At 38.6% G+C, this 27,850-nt stretch overlaps 1 protein-coding gene across 1 annotated transcript; it reads right to left on the minus strand.

The window, feature by feature from the left end:
• Positions 1 to 665: 665 nt before the first annotated feature.
• Positions 666 to 27,634, minus strand: LOC128381450 (venom factor-like). The gene is made up of 44 exons (XM_053341470.1): positions 27,528 to 27,634; positions 27,423 to 27,446; positions 27,293 to 27,328; positions 26,756 to 26,791; positions 25,973 to 26,165; positions 25,693 to 25,858; positions 25,305 to 25,375; positions 25,003 to 25,094; positions 24,628 to 24,710; positions 24,389 to 24,476; positions 22,252 to 22,354; positions 21,246 to 21,360; positions 20,670 to 20,785; positions 20,401 to 20,544; positions 19,564 to 19,779; positions 19,241 to 19,441; positions 18,481 to 18,636; positions 18,029 to 18,158; positions 16,984 to 17,052; positions 16,305 to 16,592; positions 15,401 to 15,638; positions 14,312 to 14,397; positions 13,602 to 13,741; positions 13,280 to 13,489; positions 11,705 to 11,765; positions 11,438 to 11,521; positions 11,151 to 11,354; positions 10,571 to 10,646; positions 10,152 to 10,314; positions 9,367 to 9,474; positions 9,059 to 9,206; positions 8,488 to 8,651; positions 7,067 to 7,222; positions 6,864 to 6,923; positions 6,655 to 6,745; positions 6,337 to 6,388; positions 6,139 to 6,226; positions 5,666 to 5,755; positions 5,275 to 5,380; positions 4,656 to 4,745; positions 4,473 to 4,556; positions 4,052 to 4,132; positions 3,397 to 3,544; positions 666 to 2,028 (listed from the first exon to the last, which is right to left on the minus strand). Exons 1-44 carry the CDS (start codon positions 27,614 to 27,616, stop codon positions 1,884 to 1,886), a joined length of 5,289 nt encoding a protein of 1,762 aa, XP_053197445.1. The 5' UTR covers positions 27,617 to 27,634; the 3' UTR covers positions 666 to 1,883.
• Between the last annotated feature and the right edge of the window lie 216 nt (positions 27,635 to 27,850).

Here is a 27,850-nt window from a genome sequence, read left to right on the forward strand (position 1 = left end):
TGAATTATGACTTTGAATTCAGCACCTATTTTGTAGGTAAATGTGGATATAACAAGCGATCGATCACAAATCATCATTATTGTTCGGTGTTGACATTGTAAGCATATTGTCCTGCTGGCTTTATCATGCTCGACTTAAAAAACATGAGGAATAGTGGGTGAAGACTTAATAGATTACATTTGACATAGGTTCAACATGCAGCTTCAGCTTTATCTCTGCACTACTGCATCAGATGCTAAGTGTATACAGTATGTCACCACATACTTTTCACATTCTTTTTTGCACACTCTATTTTTTATGTTTCATATTCACAATTGCTTTTATTTCCTAGTATGTCTACATCACTATAACAATAGTTTTAACTTTTTATAATCATCATCATCAGTGTTAATATTATTATTATTATTTTCTTATATAATTGTATTTTTTTTTTTTACACAATTTGTTTATTTTTGTATCATGCTTTATTGTTTTATTTGAAAGAAAACATATTTATAAGAGTTTTTTATTTCTGTTGTTAGGCCTAATGAACAGGTGTTGGATAATATATACATTTGTACTATATGTTTGAAAACCATGTTTTTAGAGTGGTTTCCAACACAGGTCAGAAGCTTTTAAAAGAAAAAGAAAAAAACATTTAAAACTATCAAGAAAGAAAGAGGCTATTTCATGTCCATACCAAGTCCACATAACCTGTGATGAGAGGCATAAAACTTCCTTTTAATTATCTCACAAGAACAGAAGTGTAAAGATGAGAAGTTGTGGTTTTCACAGCGGCTTACAGTAAGATTATGTACCAGACTATTTCCTGGCCAGGTGCAGTGACTTACCGGCCATGGCTGGTTTCCTAGCAACCTCAAAGCAGTGGTGCGTAGAGATCACTGAACCTTGCCAAAATGGTTTTTTAATATCTTCCATTACTGCTGTAAATAGTATTTTCGTGATTCGTTACTGACTAAATTTTGATTTTCCTCTTCCACTTTCAAAATGACTTGTAATATGCACAATAAACTCCAAAGTGTAAAGTTTAAAATGATTTACCACTACTAGCAATTATTTATTTTAAAAGCTCCATGAGGCTTTTTGCTGTTCATATTTACGCAATACATCTTTTAAATCATATTGTACAGTCTTAGTGTATTATCTGTCACATAATTGTCAGGCACCACTGAGAGAGGCCTGACAGGATATTCTTTTAGATACTGGCCCACCCATTGCTGTTTACAAGAAAACAAAAAGAGTACAGAATACAATGCAGGTTTTGTACCATCAGGCCACAAAACTAGTCTTTCATTGTCTATTATATATATATATCACAGTATAACGTTCATGTACAGTTTGTAAATCAGCAATAAAGTTATTCTGTTATGTACTTTTTTTTTGTGTTTACTGGCATGCGGGCTAGTCATGCATATCAACAATGTGAAGGGGAAGTCTGATGTATTTTAAGACTCTGATCTGGGTCTTATGGTCTCATGAACACAAATGAAAGTTGCAGTTCAAGACAACTTCCTCCTTAGTTTTTGGAAGTTCAGCAGGGACACACATAAAAATCTGTCAGACGGAAAAACCCTTCATGTTGCTCTTTTTGCCACTTTAACTTTAAAGTGCAACATATGTGTCATAGCTCACGTTAGACTTATTACACATTGTTAAAACTTGGATATTTTTGCATTGTTCCCACCAGTGGTAGGAACATTCCTATGTTGCATAATCAGAGTAGAGAATAATCTAATGGAACACGTTTCTGCTTTATCACTTTCTGTTCACTTTTCCAGGGTGAAAACACAAATACATTTGTATAAAGTGTCCTTTTTGCACAGACTGGGTTATAATGACCAATACATCTTTGTGTACAGTTATTTGTCATCTCTCAGACACCTCTACAACCTGCAGCCATTGATAGACAATTCTTCTGCTGCATCATTAAGGTGTTTGCATTTCGCTTGCAGGCTGGTATTGCTGGAGCACTCTGCAGGCGAAGGCCAGCGCTCCACCCAGGTGTCCTTCCCGAGCATGTAGACCAATCTGACAGACAGAAAGCAAAAAGATAGAGGAGTTAACTTACATTTAGGTTGCATTTTTAAGAGATCAGAGTGTATCAAAGTAAGAAACTCAGGGTTTGCTTCTGCTGATAAGGAGGAGTCAGTTTGTACTTCTGTAGGTCAGTTATGTTTTCACTAACCTCAGTTAGTGAAGTAGCCAAAATCACATAGCACAACACACGTAGGTGCAAGGCGATTGGAAACCAGCATCAATAAAAAAGTGCCTGTCTGCACATGGGCTCCAAACCCCAAATGTATTTAAATGGATAATGTTTCAAACCCTGTTGGCAGTTCAATGACCTAATGAAGTCCTACTGCGATCAAAATGTTAATTCATTTGTGGTTTGTGTGGAGCCTTTTTCCTCTCTTAATTCAAGAGTGTGGTGTATCAAATTGAGAGTTCAATTTATTGATTTCACATTCAGATTTTGTAATATTGTCCCTCTAATCCCTGCCCTCGCACTTAAGTGGCCTCCGCTTGTGCTTAGAGTTGCTTTTTTTACTGCTCAAACTGTATGCTTACACATCACCTATTGTTGCTTGCACAGATTTCCTGTTGTCCGGCTTCAACCCTTCTCTTTGTTCTCTGTGTGCTTCTGTGCACTTGTGAAATCTCTGCTCAGCCCTATCAAACTTCCCCAACCAATCAAAGGCTAGGTGTACAAATGACCAATGAAATGATCGCTGCCTCCCTGCAAGTGTGTCTGCTTTAGTGTGTACTCTTTAGCTGGGTTCATTCACTGCCCCCTCCAGGGCCTCTTTATGAATTTTGGACTAAAATGACAGTTCATTTATATACAAGTGCTCATATTTCTTACTGTATTAGCTGCATACAGTATAATAGTAACTGCATGGCATCAGGCCCCCCTGTCATCATGACTTAGGAGTGGAAATCTAGCCAAAGTTAAGGACCTCATTCATTTTTATTTGAATGGTGCTGTTACATCTTTCAAATTGAATGGATGAAGTCATATTTGCAGCACATGAATACATCCATTGATAATATGCTTGTCTTTCAAATGTTGCATATTATGTGAACACTAAGCACAAACAGAGGCTATTAGAGTGTAAGGGCAGGGTTGTGAGGGACAATACTACAAAATCCATTCAGTCAGCATAAATTTATATATTTCTTAAGATGATGGGCTTTAAAACACTTTGGTATCTTATATGCATGGCATCCTAAGAAGATACATTTCCCACATTTAACTACGTAACCATCATTTTCCATAAAACCCATGTGTATTGTCAGAACCTGCAAAAAGAGCCTGTTATGCACAAACCCCCCTGCCATTGTTTTCATAACATTATCTTTTCTCACAAGTTTATCATTTTTTATTGCTTTCCTCACATGTTTGTGTCGCTATCAATGTTCCACAAGTCGTCTTTGGGGCCTATGATGAGGTAGTGAGAGTCCACCTTCAGGTTGAGCCCCGCTCTGCAGCTTCCATGAGACATAAAAAATGTCTTCTGACCCACTACCACTCCGGCCTCCACACCTGGAAGAGAAATTTAAAATCATTTACACAGGATGATAAAACCAATCAATGGGACAATTTGATATACTTTTTGATTCAATAGTAGTTTGAAATTACTCCTTTTTTTCTCCACCATACAATAATGTAATAATGTAATTAGTCCGGATGTCAGTGGAGAGTTTTGGCCCCTGATGATTGTCTTAATGCTGTTGCAAGACTTCTCCATCCTACCTTTATGGGGGGAAGACTAACTATTTTCCTATAATTACTCTATGATATTGTACATAAGAACAAAGCATCAATCAGCTTCAGAACAAAAATATTGGGAAAGTTTCAGCTTCCAAATTTGACTTATTGGAAGGGAACAAGAGAGCACCACATAAATTAAAAAAAATAGGAGCAAAGATTTTATATATGTTAACAAATGAGCGAAGTGTGTAACATCATAAACTGCATCATTAAGTCAATGAGTGTTTGCCAGTGCACAAGCAAGAACCTGAGAGACAGACAGCCAAAGCAGTGACTCACCCAGCTTGATAACTTTTGTGATCTCCATCTCATATTTGTCATAATAACTCTCGCTGACGCTCAGCACCTTCACCTGGAAAACTGAAGCACAGAAACAATCAAACTTGTCATTTCGCCCCCTACTAGTGATGAGGCCTGTGGTAATGATGCCATGAAATCTGCATATCTGGACATTCACAGTCCACAGAATCTGGGTTGCTAAATTTGATCGTTCTTCTAGGATCAAAATTTTAATGCCACAGTATGAATGCTATTTCCATGCTGCAAGAATTGGTCCTACTAATAATTAAATGTATATATATATATATATATATAAAATATTTAATTTCCATTTAAAATTGACAATGGACTTTCTCTGACCAAGTTCTTCTGTGTGTACGCATGCGTGTTAAAGTAGTGAGAGTGAGAAAGTGTATCGTACCGTGGTGTAACGTCTTGCAGGCAAATACTTCTCTTTCTTTGTTGGGGAAGTTTTTATTGTCACGTTTGGAGATGCAGCAGTCACCTGGAGATTGTGAGCAAACAGAAAGTGAAAATAAGGGGTATCATAAACACACAAACACATGTTCACTAAAGGAGTATTACAGACACATGCACACTTTACCTTGTGCACAGCGGCAGACATCAGCAGAGCAGATCTGAGTGAGCGCCTCTGTGTCCTCTCTGGGAGTGTATGAACGAGTGCAGCGGTGGTCTGACAGAACAAGACAGAGAATGGATACATGATACCAAAACATTTAAAGACTGTGTAAAGTGAATTCAGACTTTTTCTTCTAAACACATTAAATAGGTCATAAATGTATTTCTAAAAAAGGTGTAAAAAGCATTTCAACCATTTAGATTTGAATTGTGGAGCTAGGCTAGCTAGACAAACTGTGTTTCAAGATTTCTGTGTTCAGGATTTAGTGGGTGGGTCTGAAAAGCACCCAGTATTTCTTTTTTTTAATTTGCAAATGAAAAACCTGATAAACAGGACACGTTCTGCATTATCAGTGTTCAGGACTAAATCTGTTTTTTTTTTTTTAATCTTAGATTGGCTTTCTTGTAACTATTAGGATGTTTAGGGAGCACACTAGTTCTTGTAGTCTTATGGTGACACTATGTGAAATGTTTCTGAAGCATACTCTCTAATATCAATGAATATTTCGTTTTTTATATCAAAATGGTTACGGTTAGGGTTAGTAGAAACAATCCCAGCCTTCTGGGCACATATGTTCTCCTACCTGGGTTATAATACTCATAGACAGTGACTGGAGAAGGCTGGAGGAGTCCGACTTTGAAGGTCTGCTGAAGCCTGAACATCAGGATCTCTGGCTCTTGATGAGACACCTGAGAGGAAGAGAGGATCAACAAAGCAGAGAAGAGACACACAGACATTACAGAGCCAGTAGAAATACTGATAGCGCTCATAAAATCTGATTTTCAGAAAATATAGTTATAGTATCAACAGTATCACGTAAAATATGAAAACAGCTGTTGAAAAAAACGCTTGTTCTGGGTTTTATTTAAGAAAGACAATTGCACATAATTCAGTGTACCTTCCTTTTGGTAAATACCCACAAGTAGCAACACAACATAAACAACATAAATAATGAAGCAGCTCCTTCTGCTTACCTTGAACAGATGGATGATCAGAGAGCCGCGGTCACTCAGGTTATCAACGATCTGGAAGTTATTGATGTAACGGTCCACTGAGTTGGACAACTGGACGAACACAGAGAATCAATTATCAGTACTGGCCTGGACATGTGACAAGTCATATATCTGTCACAGGTTATTATCACATGACTGTAAGCTCTCAACTTTTAAAGATGAAAAAAATTCCCTCTTTTTTCCTGTTAATGTTTTTTTTTTAACTTCTAAACACAAACTGAGACATGACTGTATTTTTTGCTAAACGCTTCATGAGGTGTTAAAAACAACAAAATAGCTCAATAAGGTGAGCTGCTCTTTATGTCATTTACATCCATGCAATTCCTGATGGTTGCTGATAGAGGCCTACTGCTACCCAGAAGATACTTTTCTTTGAATTACTATGTCAAGTCTCTGCATTTTGACACTTTTTAGTGAGTTAGAGTTAAGGTTACCATCTCCAGGTCTGAGTTTTCAGGTGTGAAGCCGGTGGGCAGACTGATATCCAGGACCACCATCCTGACATCTCTCGGCCCTAAAGACCTGTGGAAGAAAAACAACAATCATCAACAGGCAGCGTGTTGATTTGAAATCAGTTTTAATGAAAGTTATACAAATCTCACACATAGTTTAAGGGCAATGCAGTAACTCACCTCACTTTGATGGTGATCTGGTAGGACTTTTCTACATCTGCTGGAACCGTCTCTGATTTGGGACAAAAAAAAGAATTATTTAATGTTGAATAGTTGAGAATATATACATTATCTTTTATTTTAGGTTATCTCCTGTCGTTTTTAACATTATTTTATCATGAGATTCAAAAATGCACCTTAAAATGCCCTTGTATTCAGTTTTCTGGTTTAAACTTAATCTCTTTAAAAAGATACTGACTTCACTCAACTGCTTTATGAAGAGGATAGAAAATAACGCCACAGAGCCAAGCATTAGCAAACATTTATAATTGGAGTTACCGTTGGATTCCTCGATTGTGACATTGAGCTCAAAGTGCTCGCAGGGGATTTTCTCATCCACATCATGCAGCTGGTTGTAATAGGTCACCACCTTGGATCAAATGTAAAGAGAAAGACAGAGAAAGACACACATGAATAGAATTACTATTAATTGTGTTTCAGTGAGTCGTAAAACTGATACCAATACTCCTCCATAGAGTTAGTTATACCTCTAGTATTCCCTCTCCGTTCCCTCGAGCCACCACACTCAGGTCAAGATTAGGAGGCAACTATGGAACAAAAGCAAGATTTTTTTGGTAAAATATATCTGAACACAACCATACTGCCTGATAATTGCACAAAAGACTTGTAAACTTGATACTCTCTGTGATTTTCAGCCTAAATTATCTGACTGAGATTAAATCTTTCTCACCCTGGTGGAGCGAGCAGCGTAGGCGGTGTCGGGGTTGAAATGGTAACGGATTTCCTGGCGGCCTCTCACTCTCACGTCCACATCCAGACTGAGGTCATTGGGAGGAGGTTTGTGGATCAGGTACTCTGACAGCGCTTGGAGTACCACCATGGTGGACTGAGAGAGGGCAGACAGACAAGAAAAAAAGGGGAGGAAAGAAAAAAAGACACAATTTTCAAAACTTAATAACATTTTTGTGTCAATTAATTTTTGTGTGTAATTCAGTTAATTTAATGGTTTAATTTGTAGAGTATTTGGTTAATTTATGAGTTGAGTGCTATGTGAATTCACCGCCACCAGGTGTTGCTGCTGAGGCAATAAAGAGACCATTTGTAAAAGCACCAAGAGAAGAAGAAGAAGACTCAGTTCAGAGTTGTTGTCATAAATAAATAAGAGACACTGTGATTGACAGTCCGGTTTTTGACTTCATCTAGTTGCAACATATACTAACCCTCCTTAGAGACAAGCTGTCAGACTGTCCAATATTATGCATATTTGGGATAGTGACAGTGCAGTGAGTGATGCTGAGATAAAGCGAATAAGTGAATAATTCTACTTTGAAGCTGTGGAGTAGCTCTAACCTTCATAAAAATACATGCAATACTACCTCTGCTAGCCCTGTACCAAGATGGCGGCGCTTTAGGCACGCCTCTCCACAGTCAATGCAGCGTCTATATATGTCTATGATTTTAGACCTTTCATGAATCCATCTGTTTGTCATCTCTTATGTGATGTCGCCCCCTGCTGCCTTACCACAAGCACTACACACACAATGACAAACCACAATATGGAGAAGTGTTTGTGTTCTGCATCTCTGTGCAGCCACAAGTATGATCAGAGTCTGTCTCATGTGGGCTGAAATTTCAATTTGAGCACGAAGTTTATGTTGTGACCAAAACCACACTAAGATACACCCAGACCAGAGTACATATCGTTCATTCAAGCAGAGTCTTTCAACTGTTTTGTGAAGTTTTATCATAGAGTTTGTGTTAACTGTCCCTTTAATATCTTTGGTTGCGTTTGGTCATTTCAGGCCAAGCTGCAAACCACTGAACACTGCTGCTTAATGACAATTTTGGATTAACATGCTTTTTCACCAATGATGTGACTTCATTTTTCAGGTATATAATAAACTGAATTAGACAAAACATCAGACAGAAGATGTTTAGAATATTTCGTTACATATTCTTCTCTCAAAGGTCAAGGATGAACTTCATTCATATTATTCACTGTAATATCAACAGAACTGTGAGGGAGCATCATTTTAAAAGGTTTAAATGGTGTAAAATTGACTTGGGTCTGAAGCGGGTGAGTGAAACTTGAAAAATGAGTATGAAACTGATGGATTTGAAAATTACGAGACCCCCCACTCCCGATGGTACCTGAGTAGAACCGAAGCCCCCTCCTCTCCTCCGCTGGCTGTTCAGCCATTTGAAGGGCGCTTCAGCTTCCTTCATGCGGCCCAGCTTCACCAACGCTAGCAGGGCATAGCCGGTCCCCTCCAGGGAGAACAAGCTGTTCTGCCTGTCGGGCCAGTGGCTGCCGTCTGGAGGAGAGAGAGAAGGAGTCTCTGTGTAAGTTAATCAGGAGGAGCAGGCAAACATTCATTCATCATTCCTCTATCTATTCTGACTCAATGTAATTAACAAGACTGGAGGAACACTGAAGAATGAAGATGCAAAGCCAGGACTTTTAGGATGTGAGGTGACGGTGTTAGTCTTAAAATGAATATTTAAAAAACATCAAAATAAATTATCCTGCTGAATTTAAGACTAGCAACACAATTTATTTTGGGCATGTTTAATATGCAATGATTTAACTAGCTATGTGCTGTAAACTACAAATAAAGAAAAAAAAATACAGATAACAGAAGTTTTTAAAATGACAATAAGTCACTTGATGTCTTTGCAGGTGAGATTCTCTGCTATGTACCAATGAAACAGAGCAGAATACCTGAAGCTGCAGCGCTGAGTAAAGACTGCGAGTTGAAAGGTTTTCCAAGCAGAGTCATCGCATATGAGACAATGGCCACTGTGTACGGTCTCCTCCCCGTCCTCGACAGCACTCTCGCCAGGTATGTGCCTGCCCTACTTATAACAGCCTTAAAGCACACAGATACAGAAGATTATAGATTCAAGTACCACTCTACCATGAGACTACATGACAGGGACATAAACAAGTACTGTACAGGCAACTGTGAATTATAGATAAAAGTCAACTACTTGATCAACACTACAAGATGCTTTTTCTGTGTTCTTTACCTCCACTTCTGCACCAGAGCAGCGGACTCCTGCCTGCTTCGCCTCAGCAAGCGCTATGATGACGAAGGCTGTAAGGGTCGCCTCAGGGTCATCACCACGGAGACCACCCTAGAGACCACCCAAAAATTTAATTAAAAACACATTAAATTTAAAGTTTGGAAACTTGAAAAGTTAGATACATAGCACCATGTCCACTTCAGCTCAATTTCTGCATATCAGTTGTTATTATTTACTATATTATTGTTTGTTGTTTCCTGTAATGTATCTCCAAAATTGACTCAAGACACCTGTCCTGTGTAGATTCTGGTCTACTGAATTATATAGTTTGTATTGCTTGATGCAAAGAAAGAAGACCTGATTCTTTGATTAAAGAGTATAGTTATGATCACTGACAAGTTTGAGTTTCTTTTTAAACATTCCTGCTATCAATCTGTATGTGTGCTTTGCAAAATCATGCACCCTGATGTCAATTACTCTCAGCAAAATAGGACAAAACTGCCCAAGCAAAAAATAAAATATAAAAAAAATCCAAAAATATGAGCTCTTATATAATTAGCTTGTGATTATTTATATGGAGCTAATTATTATAATTCGTTTTCATAATGTGTTTGTCCTTTAACTTTGTGTTCCAGGATACTATTAACACTAAGGGATAGGGCATGTTTGATTGTTTATTTAAAGGACACTGTTATATTATTAAAAGGAAAGTAAGAAAGATGGAAAGAGGAAATAGCTTCATTCAGTTATCAGCAGTGTTTTTAGGTCTGTGTCGATCAGTGTCTCACGGTCATGGTTGTGCTGTAAACCGGGTTGTCCTCGACAAAGTTTCCCCTTGGCACTTTGGCTTTGTTCTTCACCAGGTAGAGCAGAGGGTCACACACTTGCTGCTCGTCGATGCCGATGATGGAGTGAGCCATGGAGAAAACCTTCACCACGTACGCTGTGATCCTGACATTCAGGTAGACTGTGATTAGCCTACAGCTGGTCACTTTTAAAAACACATGTAACATATCTTTCTACCACATTTTTTTTTTTAAATCTGTCAATAAATTAACAGAGACAGATTCAATAAAGAATCTTTCGAGACCTATTACATAAACTTGCCATACTGATAAACACTGAGTGTCTTGTAAACACTTGGTACTACTGAAAAAAGGCCTATAATCAAATAAAGAAATGTGAATTAGTTATGTTTTGACAGTACCATGTGCTTGCACCTTCCCGCCTGTAGGGGGGGTAGGAGCCATCGCTCTTTCTGTATGCCAGCTGGTTCTCATAGCCTGAAAAACACATCACAAATTAATTTAAAGATGGGATCTGTGTTTTTCATCTCATTGGGGAGTAAAAACAAGATTATTTCATAATTATCCATCCATTCATCATCATAGTTAGCCAACAAGGCATCCACTAATTGTCCACTAAGCCAACCCCTAACCCCTAACCCCTAACCAAATCCAACTATTTAACTGTTTATCCAGCCAACTGGTCATTCATTCATCTGCAGTGGTGGAAAGAAATTGCATACATTTACTCAACTATTTCGCTTAATTTCAAGAAAATGTATTTGAAAATTTCCATTTTATGCCATTTTGTATGTCCACTCTACAGGGAAATATTGTTTTTACTGCACTACGTTTATTTCACTGTTACACATCAATCCATACTATACATACAACAGCCCATTCTGTTAATCTTTCTTAGTCATTTTTCCCCTTTACTTTATTTATCATATTTATTTATATTCTCTATCCATCAATCCATCCTTCCCTCCTCCTCTCTCTCACCTTTCTTAATGTATCCAAGAGCCTCGGCCTTGCGCTGCACCCCAACACTCTCCCAGTTGTTGGTTCGCTCCAGGTAGAGGGTGGCAATGAGCGGTAAAGTGATGCTAGCCAAGTTCTGCTCCACACAGCCACCGGGCATCCTAATCAGAGACGCCAAAGAGTCCTCATTGATAGAGTTCTCAATGCTGTCTGCCAATACGTTCCCTGGAGAGGAAACAAGAAAAATCAGTCTGTTAGTCTGCCTAGGTTCATTTTTAAACCATAACACTGCTCTGGTAGTGACTGACCTCTGATATTGATGAAAGTCTCTGGCACAGAGTTTGGCACAACTGAGTCCAGTTCGATCTTGCCCACACGAACTTCTTGTGTTCCTGTAGTGGACAGAAACAGAAACAGAACAATAAATTAAGCTTCATGAATATCTCATTCAAATGCCCCCCCCCCCCCCCCTCCTCCAAATCTATACATACAAGCATCTGCATCTGAGCCTCCATGGACCAATTTGATAAAATTGGTCCTAAAAGGTAAATTATGCATCGCTGCAGTCTCCTCACCTCCTTCAGCAGATGGGTTCAACACCACACTCCAAACTTTAATTTTCTGCACTCCGTCCAGCTGTTTGGATCAAAGATTTAGTGATTATATCAGATCTTTGTAAAAAACAAAGAAACTTTTGAACATATTTTATAATTTTCATTTCTGCACACTCTAAAGCTTGATTTGGAGTACTGGGGAAATGCTTGACGTCCATATTCTTCACATTAGGGATGTGTCATTAAAACCGAATAATCGAATAGTCGTTTGCGTCTAAAGTCGACCTTCGGATGAGTCCGGACATGACAACTTAAAAACATTAGGTGGTCTTTCTTCTAAAAATCATCCAAAAAAAAAGAGTTATCCAAAATTAAAAGTATTTTTTTTTTCATTAAAAAACCTTAATCAAGAGTTGAGCTGTGCAGTGTGCTATAAAGGGTTCATTAACAACTACTACAAAGCAATTCCCACTTTCAGCCACTAGGGGGATGTCTAAACCACCTCCACCTTATTTTGAAGTAGGGTCTGACCATAGACTGTACATAAGAAATCTTATAAGGGTCTGACACGGAGTGAATTTTTACTGCTGCCCTCATCTACTTTGACTCGGTAGTAAGTTAGCTTGCTAGTTAGCTTAGTGGAGGGAACATGATGCAGACGAAGCCACACAAAAGTCCAGCGTGGAAAAACGGCTGACTCTGAGGGAGACGGACATGACGCTAATCACCAAACTAGTCTGTCAACTATTGTGACAGCTCCTCGAAAGTGTGACAAAAATCTCAGAGAGAAAACAAACATTACGTCTCTCATTGCTAACATGATTGTAAAGGATATGCTCAGCGTTGTTTATGACGGGGATATATTTTTAGGGGTCTCTAAGCCTCTACGTTTTTTTTCCTTTGAATTAATGTGTTTCTGTAAAGAAATGAAGGCTGATTATCATTTTAAATAAATACATGTCTGTGCAGTTAAAGCTTGTTGTTTGTTGAAAGTTATTTTTGACGCATTATCTATGTAGCCCCTGTGAATGTTGGCATGCGATTAGTCACATATATTATCAATTAATGTATAATTTTTTTGGCCAGTGTTCCTAACTTGGTCTATCCTGTACACACAACATCTATTGCATGTCATGATGACCCTCCTCTGTTGTTGTTTCTGAGACGTCTTTCATATTTTTCCCAGTATTGGAATTTTGGGGGAGTTTTTTCTCATCCCAAAGTCCTCTGTGGTAAATTCATAATTTGTTCGTGTTGTGTTGTAAGAATGAAAGAAAGCTATCAGGCAAGCTACTTCAGAGGAACGGTGTTTACTTCTCACGGAGTCAGAACAAGTGCAGCGTATATTCAGAATGCATGAGTTACATTTAGGGACACTGCCACCTACTGGCAGGATATATGTATGCAGGCACACACGTATATACCACAGTTAGGTGCTTGGCATTTATAAAAACCTGATATATTCCAGTTTATCAAATCTACTATCTAGGCAGCTTTCAACTATTGATGGAACAATAACAGACACCCCAAAGGTACCTTGGTTAACCCTAAGAAGAAGAGAAAAACTGAACTGCATCATCTTTAAAACTAACTCACCACCACACGTAGCAATTTCTGGATGCGGTCTCCTCCCATCATGTCCCTGCCTGCCACCATCACCTCCAGAGGAAGCTTGCCCACTACCAGTGGTACGATGGTGTAAGGCACCGCAATAGAAGAGAAGGCCGGCACCACAATGTCCTGTGTGTGTCTGTCCTTGAAGGCGACGCTGCACATGTCCTCTGTCTTCATCAGCACCACCCTCACCTGAGCAGAAACCAATCACACTACAGTCAGCAGTGACACAAATCCTGTAGAAATGCTTTATTTGCCCAGGCTGAACAAAGAGAAAGTGAGGTGATGAAGGTGATTTTCTTACATGCAGGTCTTCATAGCCGTAGTTATGGACAACTGCTTTAATCACGACCTGTTCATTCCTCGCCACTGAATACGGCAGCCTCAGGTCCACGAAGAAACGCTTCCATGCTCTGACATTGTAAGGCTCGGCAACACAGAAACCTGCAAATATTCAAAAATCAGTGAGGGATCGCATGCATGTGGGCGGGAAGTCGAGAAAATGGTTTTTCAAGATTTAAACCATCAACTTAACTATTACTATTACTCAAAGCAATACTTGGACAAAAGTTTTATCCACTTTAGAGTCAATGAGTAATACTGTATGTTTCGACCATTGGTGCCAGTGCTTACTCTGTACTTATTCATTAAACAATAAAGAAATATAAATTATATTTTAAAAGATAATACTAACATTATGATAATTATATTGTTTGAATTAATAGATTCAAAACTGGTTCAGAATAGAGTAGAAGGAACAACAAGAGAATGTGGATTCAATTTTATTTTAATGCATAGTTATTGAATGTTTATGTGTATTTATTTGTCGAAACAAATAAGTCTAACTAATCCAATTTAAATAAAGATGTTAAAAAAAGAAACAAAAATCATCAGTAAATCGTATTGCAGTTCTAAATAATGACGATAATGTTAACTCATCAAGCTTTCCCTTCTCTCCCACTTGTGTCACAGTACAACAAGGCAACTTAGCTCCCACATTCCTCCTCCTCCCACCTGTTTGAGGTGATGCACTGACAGCCAGAACTCCCCACTCTGTGATACTGTCAGGTAAGGGGTGATCCACGTTCTGAGTCGCGAACCTGTTGAATCAGAATAAGAGTCAAGAATTATTCTGACATACGAGGAACTGGACTCTGATTGTAGTTAAATCTCAATCCATGTTTAAACAGAGCAAAGGGCACATTTTCAGCTCAGTACAGATACAGAGATACAACAGGAGATCTCAAGCCTAATAAATATAAGAAACTGTTGTTATGTAGGGCAATAAACTATCTATACATAGGGTTGTGATACTGGTGATGCAAAGTATGCTGTAATAATTACTACATTGGTAATAAATTACTCTTATTTTACTAACACAGTCTCCTTAGACTTTTGTATATTCAATGAAGTGATATTATGTAACTGTTATAGTGGAATTTTTATATTATAGATGTATGATAAGTGTGTTTGGAGGACTTGTGGCAGCCAGCGATGACAGCAGCATTAGTGTTCAAAGTTGACTGCTGCATGTCACAATGCAAACAAGGACATGACACACATACAGGCATCTGCATCAGTACAGGACATTATATATATAGATTCATTACACAGACCAACACACACAGTACAAACATGCAACAGCACAAACAGAAACAGATGTGGGTCGGCATAGTTGATTCTGAGCTGTTTATTCAGCCGTTATCACTGAGCAAACACAACATGATGCAACCCTGGGGATTCACGGTGCTACAGTACGTGTTTTGTCCCTGAGATGCTACAGGGTGAGAGGCTGACCCCAACCTGTCCGTTCATCATTCAAACACAGTTTGTGAAGTATCACTGGCTGGACAAACCTTCTCAGGATCCAGTTGTTATTGGAGGGTTGTTTTAGTTCCGATGTTTGAGACATACATTCATTATAACAGTCACATGTTTAATTGTCCAGATACTAAACTAGATAATGGATGTTAGCAAAAATTTGGGAATTAAAGCTTCTCATGATGTCTTTAAATGTAAAGTGTGAACCCTAAAATCTACCAGTCTCAATCCAAGGAATTAAGCTGTTCCACCAATCTTTTTAACCTCAAACTTGTCACTCACCCATCTGTGCCAGCCTCATTGGGCAGATTAACACCAATCCACAGCCAAGACTCGAAGAATTTGGAGCGCAGATACACCTGAGTTTCATCTAGGTACTCCCACTCTTCCTCCTCCTCCTCCTCCTCCTCTTCGTCGTCCTCCTCAATCATCGCACCCCTTGACATGATTGGCACCTCTTCCTCCATTTTATTTACTCTGGTATAGGTGGACCGTTCAGATGACACACGTGCTCCCCAATCTATGTGAACACATTCATATACGATTAGAAAATGTTGACCTCTTAACACACAGCTCTAACACATAAATGTAAATCTATATGTCTGAATCCGTGCAGACAAATTTCGAAACATGTAATGAGAAGAATGGATGAACTGATTGAGATTTTTACTCAAGCTAGCTATGGCTCTAGGGGACATCAATGCCAGATGGGTAGTTGGTCCTCCACTTTGGACTTCCCTGACTTTTCATCTATCAACAAAATCAATCAGCAAAATTTCCAGAGAAATTTGTTATTCTTTGTGCCCACATTAAAGAGACATATTAGTTTCATCAAAAAGAAACACTGAACCGCAATGAGAATAATACTCCTAATCCTTTCACTTGTTTGTTGATTACTTTTACTATAACTGTGCTGGACTTAATTAATTTGCAATATTTAATGATGCTTTTCACTGTTAAGCCACTACATATGGTGCGCCTGATAAACAAGTTTTATAATCACTGTAAAGCGAGTGGATAACTTCACTGAAACATGCAAAAAAGTTGAGTTTTCCCCCAGCAGTAAGTACTTAAAACTTAAACCACATATTTTCACTGAATTTAAAAACAGTGTTTTAAAAGCTTTCAAAATGTTTACCCGAAGTAACAAACAGACAGGGCTGAAAAGACTGGTGTAGATAATTACCAAAGTTTCGCCGAAGGAGGGGTATCCTCTCTCGAGCTAAGACTGGAAAGGTGGGCCGGGGTGGAGAAGTGGTGGTGGGGGCAACTGTGGTAATGGGTGCTGCTGTGATGGGAATCTCGGTATCAAACACCTCGCCCCGGTAGGTGGCGCAGCAGTAGCGGAAAGCCCTCATGCACTCCCAGCCCTCAGTGATGTAGAGGGAGCGTCGCGTGCACGAGTACGGCATGGGGACCTTCTTCAGGCCATCCTTACAGCAACGATGCTGCAGCTTATCCTTGTAATGGCTCTCTGGAGGCAGAGAGGAGATGGGGGGGGGGGGGGGCAGCAGGGACTAGTTAGTAATGTAATATAGTAATAGTAAAAAAAAAATATATTTGAACAAATAATTAACAGGCTATGTAACTGTATGGTTCAGTCTCTGTATTCTCAAAGACAACATTTATAGTGACAGCAGGAAGCTGAATCCAATAAAACAATCTCTGACTGTTCTGCTAGGATTGTAGAACAAGTTGGTGAACAATTTTTAACTAGTGGGTAAAAAAATAAAGCCAAGTAGGAGAAGTTGAAGATTAAAACAGTATAGTAAAAGTTGTAATTTTAATCACTAGTCAGGACTAAGCAATGCTCCTTCCCAGCTTTTCTGGGCTCAGCAAACCCTCTGTGATAAGAGAGCACTCACCTAGCTGGGCTTTCCGCTGTAACAGTTCAGCAGAGCGCCTGCTTCTGGTGCTGCCTGGACAATGTAGGGCTGTAAAGAGGAGAGATTAAATTTAAATCATTACTTATTTATCAAATGATTGATCAATACCCTTTCCCTGAAGTGATTCCTATTCAATACTTTTTAAAAATATACTAAACAAATCTTATTGTCTACTTCTGATTATTTTCAGTGTCTACTCCCTCCTGACACAATATATATAGCTATATAAATATATAGCTATATAAATATATAGCTATATATAGAAAAATATCAGTACCAACTCAAAAATGAACGTCAAGTAGAATTACCACCTTTCTGACAATGTCGACAAAAGCTGAAGATGTATGAGCTTTGTAAAACTAGAACTCATAGCTAAGCTGTTGTATTGAATTGTATCAGATTTCTAATTTCTAAGTGTTTCTAATGAAGTGTTCAGTGAGAGTGGATAAAAGCATGGCAGTATCACAAACAGAGTTACTGAGAGATCAGACTGGAAACTCGCTCCGTAGCAGCTCTAGTTTTGCTTCACTTTTAGTAAACACACAGTGTAAACATGGGAGAGAGGGAAATTTGAATTGGTATATAACTATGTACATACAAGTGTATTGACGAAAACACAGACAGAACACAAAACCGTCTAGTCTGACTCACTTATCACCTAAGTCTGGTTCAATATTTTCCCGGCAGGCTTTGCACCTGTCCTACATACACATGTCTACAGATGTTCTTAATTTGAACCAATACTCAATACAAGTGCAACAACGACGAGTACTGCTATCAGCTAGAGTTCACTAAAATCACAACATGTGGTGTGGTGGAGTAATCGTGTGAGTCAGTCAGTTTGGGAAGTTAAGGCTCAAGAATGTGTCATCAGAGCTGCTCATCAAATGGGAACTAAACAGACAAGCTGAATATTGGTGAGCAAAGCAATGTCAGCTCAACCCTATCTTGTTTTTTTTTGTGTTGCTTTCCATAGTGTCAGAGTAACATGAAATTGTCTCAACACAGGGGCAGCTTCAAGTACCTTGTCTGACCATGGTTTTAAAACCAGCGCTGGAGATGTAGAGAAGTCCTGCGTCTGTGAACACCTTTGCTGCATCTCGGCCTCCTCCTTGGGTGCAGCCAATGTCTCCGTGCTCCACCACGTCCCAAATCTACGCAAACAGTCCCGTTGAAGAAAAGGAGACATGAGGTTTTTGTCGTTCTGCATTACATTAATAAAAAAGAACACTAACAATGGTTACGACTTGTGACACCATTATGTTTTCTTTTATTTCAAAACTAATGTTCGCTGTTCGCACACATGGGAAAACTTTGGAAGCAAGCTGAGAGACTAAGATGACCATTTGTATTGTCATTTGTCATCTTTGCTTTTATGCCCACAAAACTTATAGATATGCACCATAAAAGAGTTACAAATTTTACGTGAATATCTCTGTTTGAATCTCATGTCCTCAGATACAAATAAATACACACCTTTCTCTGTGTGAGTCTTTCCTTATTGAGAAGATACACAGCATTGTCCACAGCCACCAGGCTGACTTTTGCCCCTGGGTCACCTTTGACCTGTAAACGTAAGTTCTTCCCTGGCTGGTAGTCACGATGTTTGCCATCCACTGGCCCAACTTTAAGCTGTAAGAGAAAAGGCATAAAAATGTCATTGAAACAGCAAAAAATACAAGATCATCATAGAAAAAAATCACAATGAAGAAGGAACAGAACCAGACGAGTATTGGCCATATTTAAAAAGTTATGCAGTTAAAAAGGAAACTGCATAACCGTTCAACTTTATACTTTTCTTTTATACATTTATCTAGTACAAAGTCAAGAGTTTATGATATGTAGCACAACATGTTAATGAAACTCAAGTCACTGTTCAGTGTCATCCAGTGCATAGGTGTGACTAATGGACATGTTTTTGATAGTTTTTTCGGACAACAACAGGAGCCTGGGCACAGACGAATGAAAGTAGATATTATTGAAGTAGATCAATTCATTGTTGGTTTGGCTCTGCACATGATCTTTGTAGACAATAAGAGAAAAACAGATTATCAACATCTATATCCTTAAGCCTCGCAGTGTGAACAAACCCACAGTCTGTGTCTTGAATAAGAACACTTTTAACACTTCTTGATAGACACACATTGTGAGCTTCTGTATTTAAACTGGCTGCTTTTTTATGGAACAAATTTTGAATGCTCCTCAAGCAACTACTGAGGCTGAGCTGATCACTCACCCCTCCAATGCAGGAATCTGCCACATCAATCCACACAGAGTCAGCCACCACCTCTTCACGCCTGGTCCAGGGAATGCTGTAGAACGCCACGAAACGGAAAGACGGCATCATCTCCTGGGTGACCGTCAGCCCGACACTGGTGACCAGCTGATTGGACACATCGATGCGTTTAGCAAGGATGATTTTGCCTTTACTGAGCACCTGAGAGACACAAAAACAGTTTTTGAAAGGAAGTCATTATTTTTCTTTCTAATTTTGTGTTTCATTGAGGTAAATGTAATGTTCTGTGCTGAAAAAGTGAAGTGCCTGTCTCACTGTCTCACCATGTAGGTGATTTGTTTGATGAAGTCTCTGTAGGTCTGTTCTGCTGTCTTGATGGACAGTTTCAAGGAAAGTCTGTCCCCAACAGACACTGTGTTGGTCCCAGTGGAGATGTATAGGTAATTCTGCTGTCGATGGTTAAAGGTGATGTATGGCTGAACGACGATCTGGTGCTTGGCCTGCTGCTCTGGTGTCAGGCCGGCCTGTGTGGTCTCAACCTAGGAAACAGACAGAAGAAGAAATCCATTAAGGTTTGTGACAAATTTGTTTCCATTGTTCCAGAGATGGATTTCCTTTTCAATGACGAGGGAAAACCATTAAAATAAGTAAATAAGTAAACTTTATATCATAGCGCCTGTCACAGACAGCAGTCACAAAGTGCTTCACATTCAAAATAAATAAAATCAACTACAATCATATAAGATTAAGATAAATAGAGATAAAGACACCAAAGAAAATATACAACAGGAACAAATATGGATGTCAAGTTAAAACATGAAATACCACAAAATGCCTGTCTGAACAGATGTTTTAGGTGCTTTTTAAATGAGTCCACAGTATCAAGAACCTCAAGCCCATTGGGAGACTTTTTCAAAGGTTTTGGGCTGCTGACTGTAAGGTGCAGCATCCCAAGTTCTTAAACTGTGTCCAAGGTCACTTAGAAAACCCTAACCCTAACCCTGAGTAGAGGACCTAAGGGCTCAGCTTGTGGTGTGAGGGTGCAAAAGGTCTGCAATGTACTGCAGAGCCTGAAAATCTAAAACACCAAAAGTCCCCCCAGCTGCAGGTGAGTTGAGGCTCTGACTAACTGAGTATAAGTAATATGCAGTCATACTAACAGTGATGGTTTGTTGGATTTGTTGGTCGGGCATGTTGATGGTAGTGCTCACTGTACCGGAGCTGACGACCAGAGGATCATCCAGAAGATTCACTTTTACCCGGACGTCACGGGCCGGGGAACCATCGTGGTGGTTCACCTGGATCTGAACGGGTTGGGAAGAATTTCTCAGTGCGATTTAAATTTATTTACTAAAACTAAGGAAGAGAACACATGAAAAATATCCAGTTTATGTTAGACAAATACAGTAAATAGAGGAGGAGTTCTTACTTTGAAATCGAAGGGTAGACCCGGCTTGAAGTACTTTGACATGTGTTTAAAGGATATGACATAAGGAGACTCCACGATTTTAATGCCGGTCTTCTCAGCTTCAACCAGGTCACTGCCTGTACAGGAGGCAAACAGCAGCAAATAACTCACTGTTCACTGTTTAAACATTTCGTAGTGATTTTTTAGAGTTCCTGAAAGAGGAAATAATCATTTTATTGGGTAAAAATGTTTTTTTTTAAATGGTTTTTGAGATAGTTTCCCCCCAAACAACAGCTCTAACATGCTCATTTTCCTAGCGTTGTGACACAGAGGCAATTACAGCTATTGATGTCTTTAGTTTGTCCAGAGGGCAGAGGGTATGTTGACACACATCTGACCACAGGCTAGATTTCAAAAGTGGAAATGTACAGATGTCGCCACAGATGTGTCCTGAACGGTGGATGAAATCTATTCTGGTCTAACTACAACAATTTGTATATGTGTATCCTGTATTAGGTTTGTACAGATTTTCAGAATGATTATTGGGTTGACTTTCTGTTTTTTACCCCCTGTGCACTGAAACCATGAAATGCTTACCTGTGCTGGTCAAGACGGAGGCCTTGACATACACAGAGGAGCCCACCAAAGATCTGAAGTCAGGATAAGCTCTCTTGATCTCCGCCATGCTCAGCCTGACGATTCCTCCATCCAGCTGCAGGCGACACAGAGAGTAATTTTACAAAACAGTCGATGGAAATAGTTGTAATTTGGCCACTGTTACAAATTATTTATAGAACTATCACCAGTATTTTTAATTTCAACAGAAAATTGACAAGTCAATATTGAACCAAATAACTCCGTATGATGTGAAAGTTTAACTCAAAGTGCTGGACACACAGAAACTTAAAACCTAATTCTGCAGATGTGCACAGCTTTTAGTGTCTTTTAGTTCATTGCTCGTGGTTCTCTTCTTGCACACCGACTGCATGGTTAAGTCTCATGGCAGCTACCGGCACTTTAACAGTAGACAGACTAAATTTGTGTAACTCGCTAATGAAGAAAGTCAAAACACCTAGCAGCTCAAGATGTTTGTTAAGACCAAAACAGAGTGAAAAGCTGCTTGAATACAGGACATTCACCAATTGGACAGAAGAAAAGGCTCCAGTGGGAGGCTCATGCAGATGTAGGTTAGCCTTATCCTTAATGAGCTCAATATATATTAGCAACACCAACAGAAGCAACAACAGTTTGTGAGAAATACACAGAATAGCTGGTCAAGTAACATAAGCAATAATGTCATGGCTGAACAGATTAATAAAATAGTGCATCTAATTTTCAAAACAAAGAAGTCACCGAATGCCACATATTATTACACTGACATGGGAAAATGTTTGCTTAACCCTAATCCAGGGATGTATCGTAATGCCAAATAATGATAAAGGTCACCAAAGATGTGTGTGGTAATATTTATAGTGGTAATATTTTTAGCTGATAAATGTGGCAGGGAGATAGTGTACATTCTTCCTTTATAAGCTTAAATCTTAATAGCTGCATCCATAAATCAGTGACATAAACAGCTGGTGATTTTCGGGATGGGACTTACATCTGACACCTGCTTCACTGACGATAACCTTCTCATCTCTTTGTTGCTCTTCACTCCAAACACCACATATGCCGTCCCCTTAACTGGCTCCCCATACAGGTACCTGAATACAGTCACAGTAACGTTTAGTAAAAAAAAACAGTGGTTTTTATTCATACTTTTATTTCAATATTATTTATTAGTATTTGTATTTAACTGGAGAGACTGATGGGGAAGATACAGACAGGAAAAACAGGGAAAGAGAATGCAACTATGGTCAGCATTATTTTCTTATACAGTATACTTTAAAATTCTGGGGTTAAATAATCAAATAAAGTGTGCAAGTGCATGAATATAATTTATATGCTCTTTATTGGTCTATTTTAGGGATGTGTCATTAAAACAGAATAATCAAATAGTCGTTTGCGGGGTCTAAAGTCGACCTTTGTGCTGTGGTCATTTTTCATTTTTCATTGAAAAACCTTAATCAAGAAGCTGTGCAGTCTACTATGAAGGATTCATTAAGGCAAGGCAAGGCAAGTTTATTTATATAGCACATTTCAGCAACAGGGCAACTTGGGTAAAGTGCTTTACATTTAGTGCAAAAGGAGAACATACAAAAAAACTAATTTAAACTTACAATATTATTATTTTTTAAAAGAACAAGAGAAAAATAATTAAAACAGCTAAAATATAATAAAAATGGAAATGAATGAACGACTACTAGAGAGCAGCAATTCTCACTTTCAGCCACTAGGGGGATGTCTAAGTTTTTTTGTAAATCAGCTACTGTGACTCGGTAGTAAGTTAGCCTGCTAGTTAGCTGACTGGAGGGAACATGATGCAGACGAAGGCACACAAAAGTCCAGTGTGGAAAAACTTATAGAAAGTAAATGATGTCGTCAGGTGTGAAATATGTGCAGAGTTGAGCTATCGTGGTTTTACATGCGGTCTAGGCAATTTAAATAGAAATGAAATATAATAAACAGTAAATAGTAGGGTTGTGTCTTTAAAACCTAATTCCTGATTAGGCTAATAGTTCATGGGGACTAACTTCGACCTTTGTGCTGTATTTTTTTCTTTGTTGAAACTCTTTAAGAGTTGAGCTGTGTGGTTTAGTATGAAGGGTTTAACAACAGCTGCTGGAGAGCAATTCACACTGCAGCCACTAGGAGGAGCTGTAAGCTTGTGTTTAACCACCTCCACCTTGTGTTGAAGTAAATGTGACACGGACTTTTACTGCCCTTAGCTACTTTGACTCGGTAGTAAGTTAGCCTGCTAGTTAGCTGACTGGAGGGAACATGATGCAGACGAAGCCACACAAAAGTCCAGCGTGGAAAAACTTACAGAAAGTAAAGGATAATGTCGTCAGGTGTGAAATATGTGCAGAGCTGAGCTATCGTGGTTTTACATGGACAAAAAGCTGCTGTCTGCTGTGATGGTTACTAAGGGAGACGGACCTGACGCTAATCACCAAACTAGTCTGTCAACATCCTCGAAAGTGTTTAGTTTAGTTTATTTGGATCCCCATAAGCTGTGACCCAGGCAACAGCTATTCTTCCTGGTGTCCTGGGTGTGACAAAAGTCTCAGAGTGAAAACAAACATTACTCTCATTGCTACCATGATTGTAAATTATCTGCTCAGCGTTGTTTATGACGGGGAGAAAAAAAATCAGCGCTGTTATATTTTTATGGATCTGTAAACCTGTAAGATGTTTTTCTTTCAATTAATGTGTTTCTGTAAAGACATTAAGACTGATTAACATTTGAATAAATACGTTTGTGCAGTTGAAGCTAAATTATTTTGACGCATTATCTATTTAGCCCTGTGAATGTTGGCATGCAGCAAATATTCGATTAGTCGTCTATTATACACATTCACATCATTCATTTATTTATCTGGATCCACAGTGGTGGTTACCAGCTCGAAAGAGAAAATAAAAAAAGTTGTGGTTTGTGGTTGAAGAAAGCCAAACATGTCTTGTCTTTGCAAGAAGGATTTTGCAATTCCTGGTTACATCAGAGGCTATGTTATGATCAGGACGTGGTTGGAACTTTGACCATGTTTAAAGTAGATATCTGACATCACAAGAGTAAAAAACAAGAAAACTAAAAAACTGTTGTATTGAAAATAAGAGTGTTTGTGTGTTCGACTGACCTGGCTGAGATCTCCACTACCAGCTCACTGTCATCCAGGTTGAGGAAGGACTGCCTGGGTGTCAAGGTAACATTGAAGGCTGGGAGCACTGAAACACCATAAAGCATGAAAAGAGAGCCTGTGGATCACTTTATTCCAAAATATGACATTAAGAGTTGAAGAAAATGTGACGCCTGCTTGACAAAATGATTTTTAGTTACTGATGTAATTAGCAAAAAGCATGATTGAACTTGACCTACCGTATTTCTTCACCTCAAACTTGGTGGTGAATGTGTTCTGCTGCCAGTGGTCAAACTTGGCAATCACCGTCCATGTTCCCTCGCTGTCACAGACAATCAGTTATATTAGAGAGGTTTTAGTTGTTAGATTAATATAAAAAGTTAAAACCATGGTTAATACAGGCATCAACCTCAAATTCACACCAGCGATACTACTAGAGGGGAGGAGTGTCGAGAAATCAAAACAACTTTACCCATAAATCCTGTTACCTTTCACTGTGTTTTTGCAAAAAGCTCAGAAATTTGACTGACTGACCCTCAATTAATAATGCCAACACCTCTTATCCTCTCGGTGTTGGCAGGTGTTAAAAAAGGAGTCCAACAAGTTGATCTTACTTGACAATTTCCGAGAGAGCGAAAGTTTCTGAAAAGATGCCATCGTTAGCTCTGACCCTGAAGACATGCTTAACCACCACATCCTCTGGATTCTGTAAATCACAGATTTCATTTAATCATTTAATAAGCCATTAGGTTATTACCAGTTTTGACATAACCTATAAGTCAAGATCCACAATGTCTGTAAAGGCACCAATATGTTCCCCACCCTACTTCTTTTTTTTTTTTTTTAGGTTTTGTTCATTACAAAATTATTTACCCACTGTTTACCTCTCAGTAATAATGTATTATTATTAGTTTACCTTGATATCTATTGAGATAGAGTTGTTAAAAGCCTTAAACTCTGGAGAGGACACGAAGGATCTAAACCGTACTGTAGGAAGAAAAAGGGAGAAAAGTATAAGAGACAGACTGAAAATGATTTAAAAATAAAACTAATTTTCAATTTCTTGTACATCAGTCAAACATTATTCAGGCTTGTATCCATGGATTGCATCATTGTCATACCAGTTACGGTTTTTGAACCAGCACCTCTGCCAGTAATGCTGCATCTATCATGGCTGATATCAACTAAACTTTGACAGGAAATATTGAAAAAGTTGCTCTTTTTACATATCCACCAACTGTTTCAACAGTTTTAACCTCAAGCAGTATTTGTGTTGTTCAAGTACCATTATTTGTAGTTCTCACCATTATCTCCAGGTTTGTAAATGGGTTTATCTGTCTGGATGAAGATGTATCCAGAGTGAAAAGACACCATCATTATCCTTTGCTCTCTGTGAATGCCACCAAAGTCCACCGTCAGATACACAAACTTGTTTTTTTTCTCCTCACGATTTAAGTGGTCCGAGGAAAGCTGGGAAAAATGAGACAAGAAACAAGAAGACGTTAAGAATAATATCATAGTGAGGATCAGTCTTGTAGAGAGTCGGGTTATTGTCTGATTTTATACTATAACCTGTTGAGTCACCTGTATACTCTTGAGAGTGTGAAAGCCATTTTCCTGATTGAGTGTGACAGAGTCCTCGAGGAGCATGGTGGTCCTAGTGTAGTCCTGGATGGTGATTGAGACAGTGATGGGGCTGGACGGATCCCCGTCGGCCTGCAGATAGAAGTTCTCAGGACTGTCTGCCCTCAGCAGGTCTGGAGCCATCAGAGTAAACCTGCATGATGATACCACAAGGATTCATTAACGTTTTAGAGACTGTAAACATTTCAGTAGATACAAACACTTCAATTCAAAAATATGTCTTAAAAGCAGCATCAGGTTTCTTCAAAGGTACTTTTTTTTTTTTTTTTTGGTTTTATTTCATTTGAAATGATATTTGCACCTTTTTTTTAATGTACCAAAAATAAGACTGAATGCTCCTGAAAATGTCAAATGGTGAGCTACTGGTGCATTCAAATCAACCAGTATTTTCTCTTTCTAAGGTAACCAAAACACAAGTGTTCTTATTTTCAGGTGATTATACACCAATTAAAATATATATGTATTAATATTATATTCCATTTCTGGCAAATCTGCTTTGCTAGATGCCATTAAATGCTACACACTACATCTTTAAGTTTTGCTTTAACAGATGAACAATGCAAAGCTTGTGGCATGTGAAAGGAGAGTAGTGAAATATCAGAAAATACTTAAAAACTCCCAAATACCAAAAAAAAAGAAAAGAAGTAAGACTGAATAAAAAGAGAAAGGTCAAAGAAGGAGAATGATTTGTTTTGACTGTTAAACTCAGATTGGTAACTGTACCTCCTAGCCGAGCTGACCTCCGGTTTAGAAGGTGTCCTGCAAAAAAACATGAATGGATTAGTTTTTAATCAGTGATGTCAACAAGAGAAGAGATAAAACAGATTGTGGTATCATGAGGTGACATTTAGCAACAGTAAAGTAACATGACAATTAAAACCACATGTTTCATTCCTAGTGAAAGTCAAAGTATTATAATATAATAATAAATATATAAATTAACTTAGTCCACCTTTTACTGGATGGACTTTAAATTAAAAACAAGCTGTCACACAAATGACAAATATTGATTTATTGGCACAACACTGGAAAACACTTGATATTGTGAAATTCGGGGCACTGAGACAGTCAATTCAAGACATGTTGGATATTTATACTAAATATACAGACAGTGTAAAAATCAGAATCAGTCAACCTCCTGTATGTCAGACTCATTGTTGTTATTGCATGTTTTAAATCTTCTTTTCACTGCAAAAAAAAGGGGCAAATTAAACATATTTAATCTTAAAAAAAAAAGATTGGTCCACTTTGGTTACTTACTTATGGATGTCCCAGAATCTTTCTATTGGTGCAAATCTGGGGAGCACATTTAGAAATAACTTAAACTGTCAGAGACTGTAAGAGTTGCAACAGTGCCTACGATGGTTATGAGGTATGAGCGAACACATACCTGTCACGCAGGGGGGGTCGAACTCTGCAAACAACACAGATTTATTTATATATAATACTTATAATAATGATATAAACCATCCTAACAGCCAGCAGACAAACTTACCTTCCTATAGTCCGACTAATGTCAAACTGGCCGTTGCAGCAGCAGACAAGCAGGAGAAACACAACGCTGTGCAGCTTCCACCGACCCATGTTGACCGATGTGGAGCCTGAGTGGACTGTGGCCACTGAAGAGACAATCAACTGCTATAACAGACCCCAGAATAACCCCCTCCCACCTCATTAGACTATGTACAGTCAACAAGAAGAGGGAAGAGGAGGGGGCTGCTCTTTCTGATCTGATCAATAAGAATGACCGGACACAAAAACAGAAGGCAGATTCTTATATGGAAAACACCAAAGTAGCTTTATTGCAGTAATTTTAAT

The sequence above is a fragment of the Scomber japonicus genome, chromosome 2, assembly GCF_027409825.1.
Source record: "Scomber japonicus isolate fScoJap1 chromosome 2, fScoJap1.pri, whole genome shotgun sequence".
Classification (NCBI taxonomy): Eukaryota; Metazoa; Chordata; class Actinopteri; order Scombriformes; family Scombridae; genus Scomber; species Scomber japonicus.

Excerpts from the sequence above, each read along its gene's own strand:
- LOC128381450 (XM_053341470.1), bottom strand. The coding sequence starts at position 27,616 with ATGGGTCGGTGGAAGCTGCACAGCGTTGTGTTTCTCCTGCTTGTCTGC. Across the intron at positions 27,447-27,527 it reads ATTAGTCGGACTATAGGAAG|AGTTCGACCCCCCCTGCGTG; the intron begins GTAAGTTTGTCT and ends TGTTGTTTGCAG. Across the intron at positions 22,355-24,388 it reads GTAGTGGAGATCTCAGCCAG|GTACCTGTATGGGGAGCCAG; the intron begins GTCAGTCGAACA and ends GACTGTATTCAG.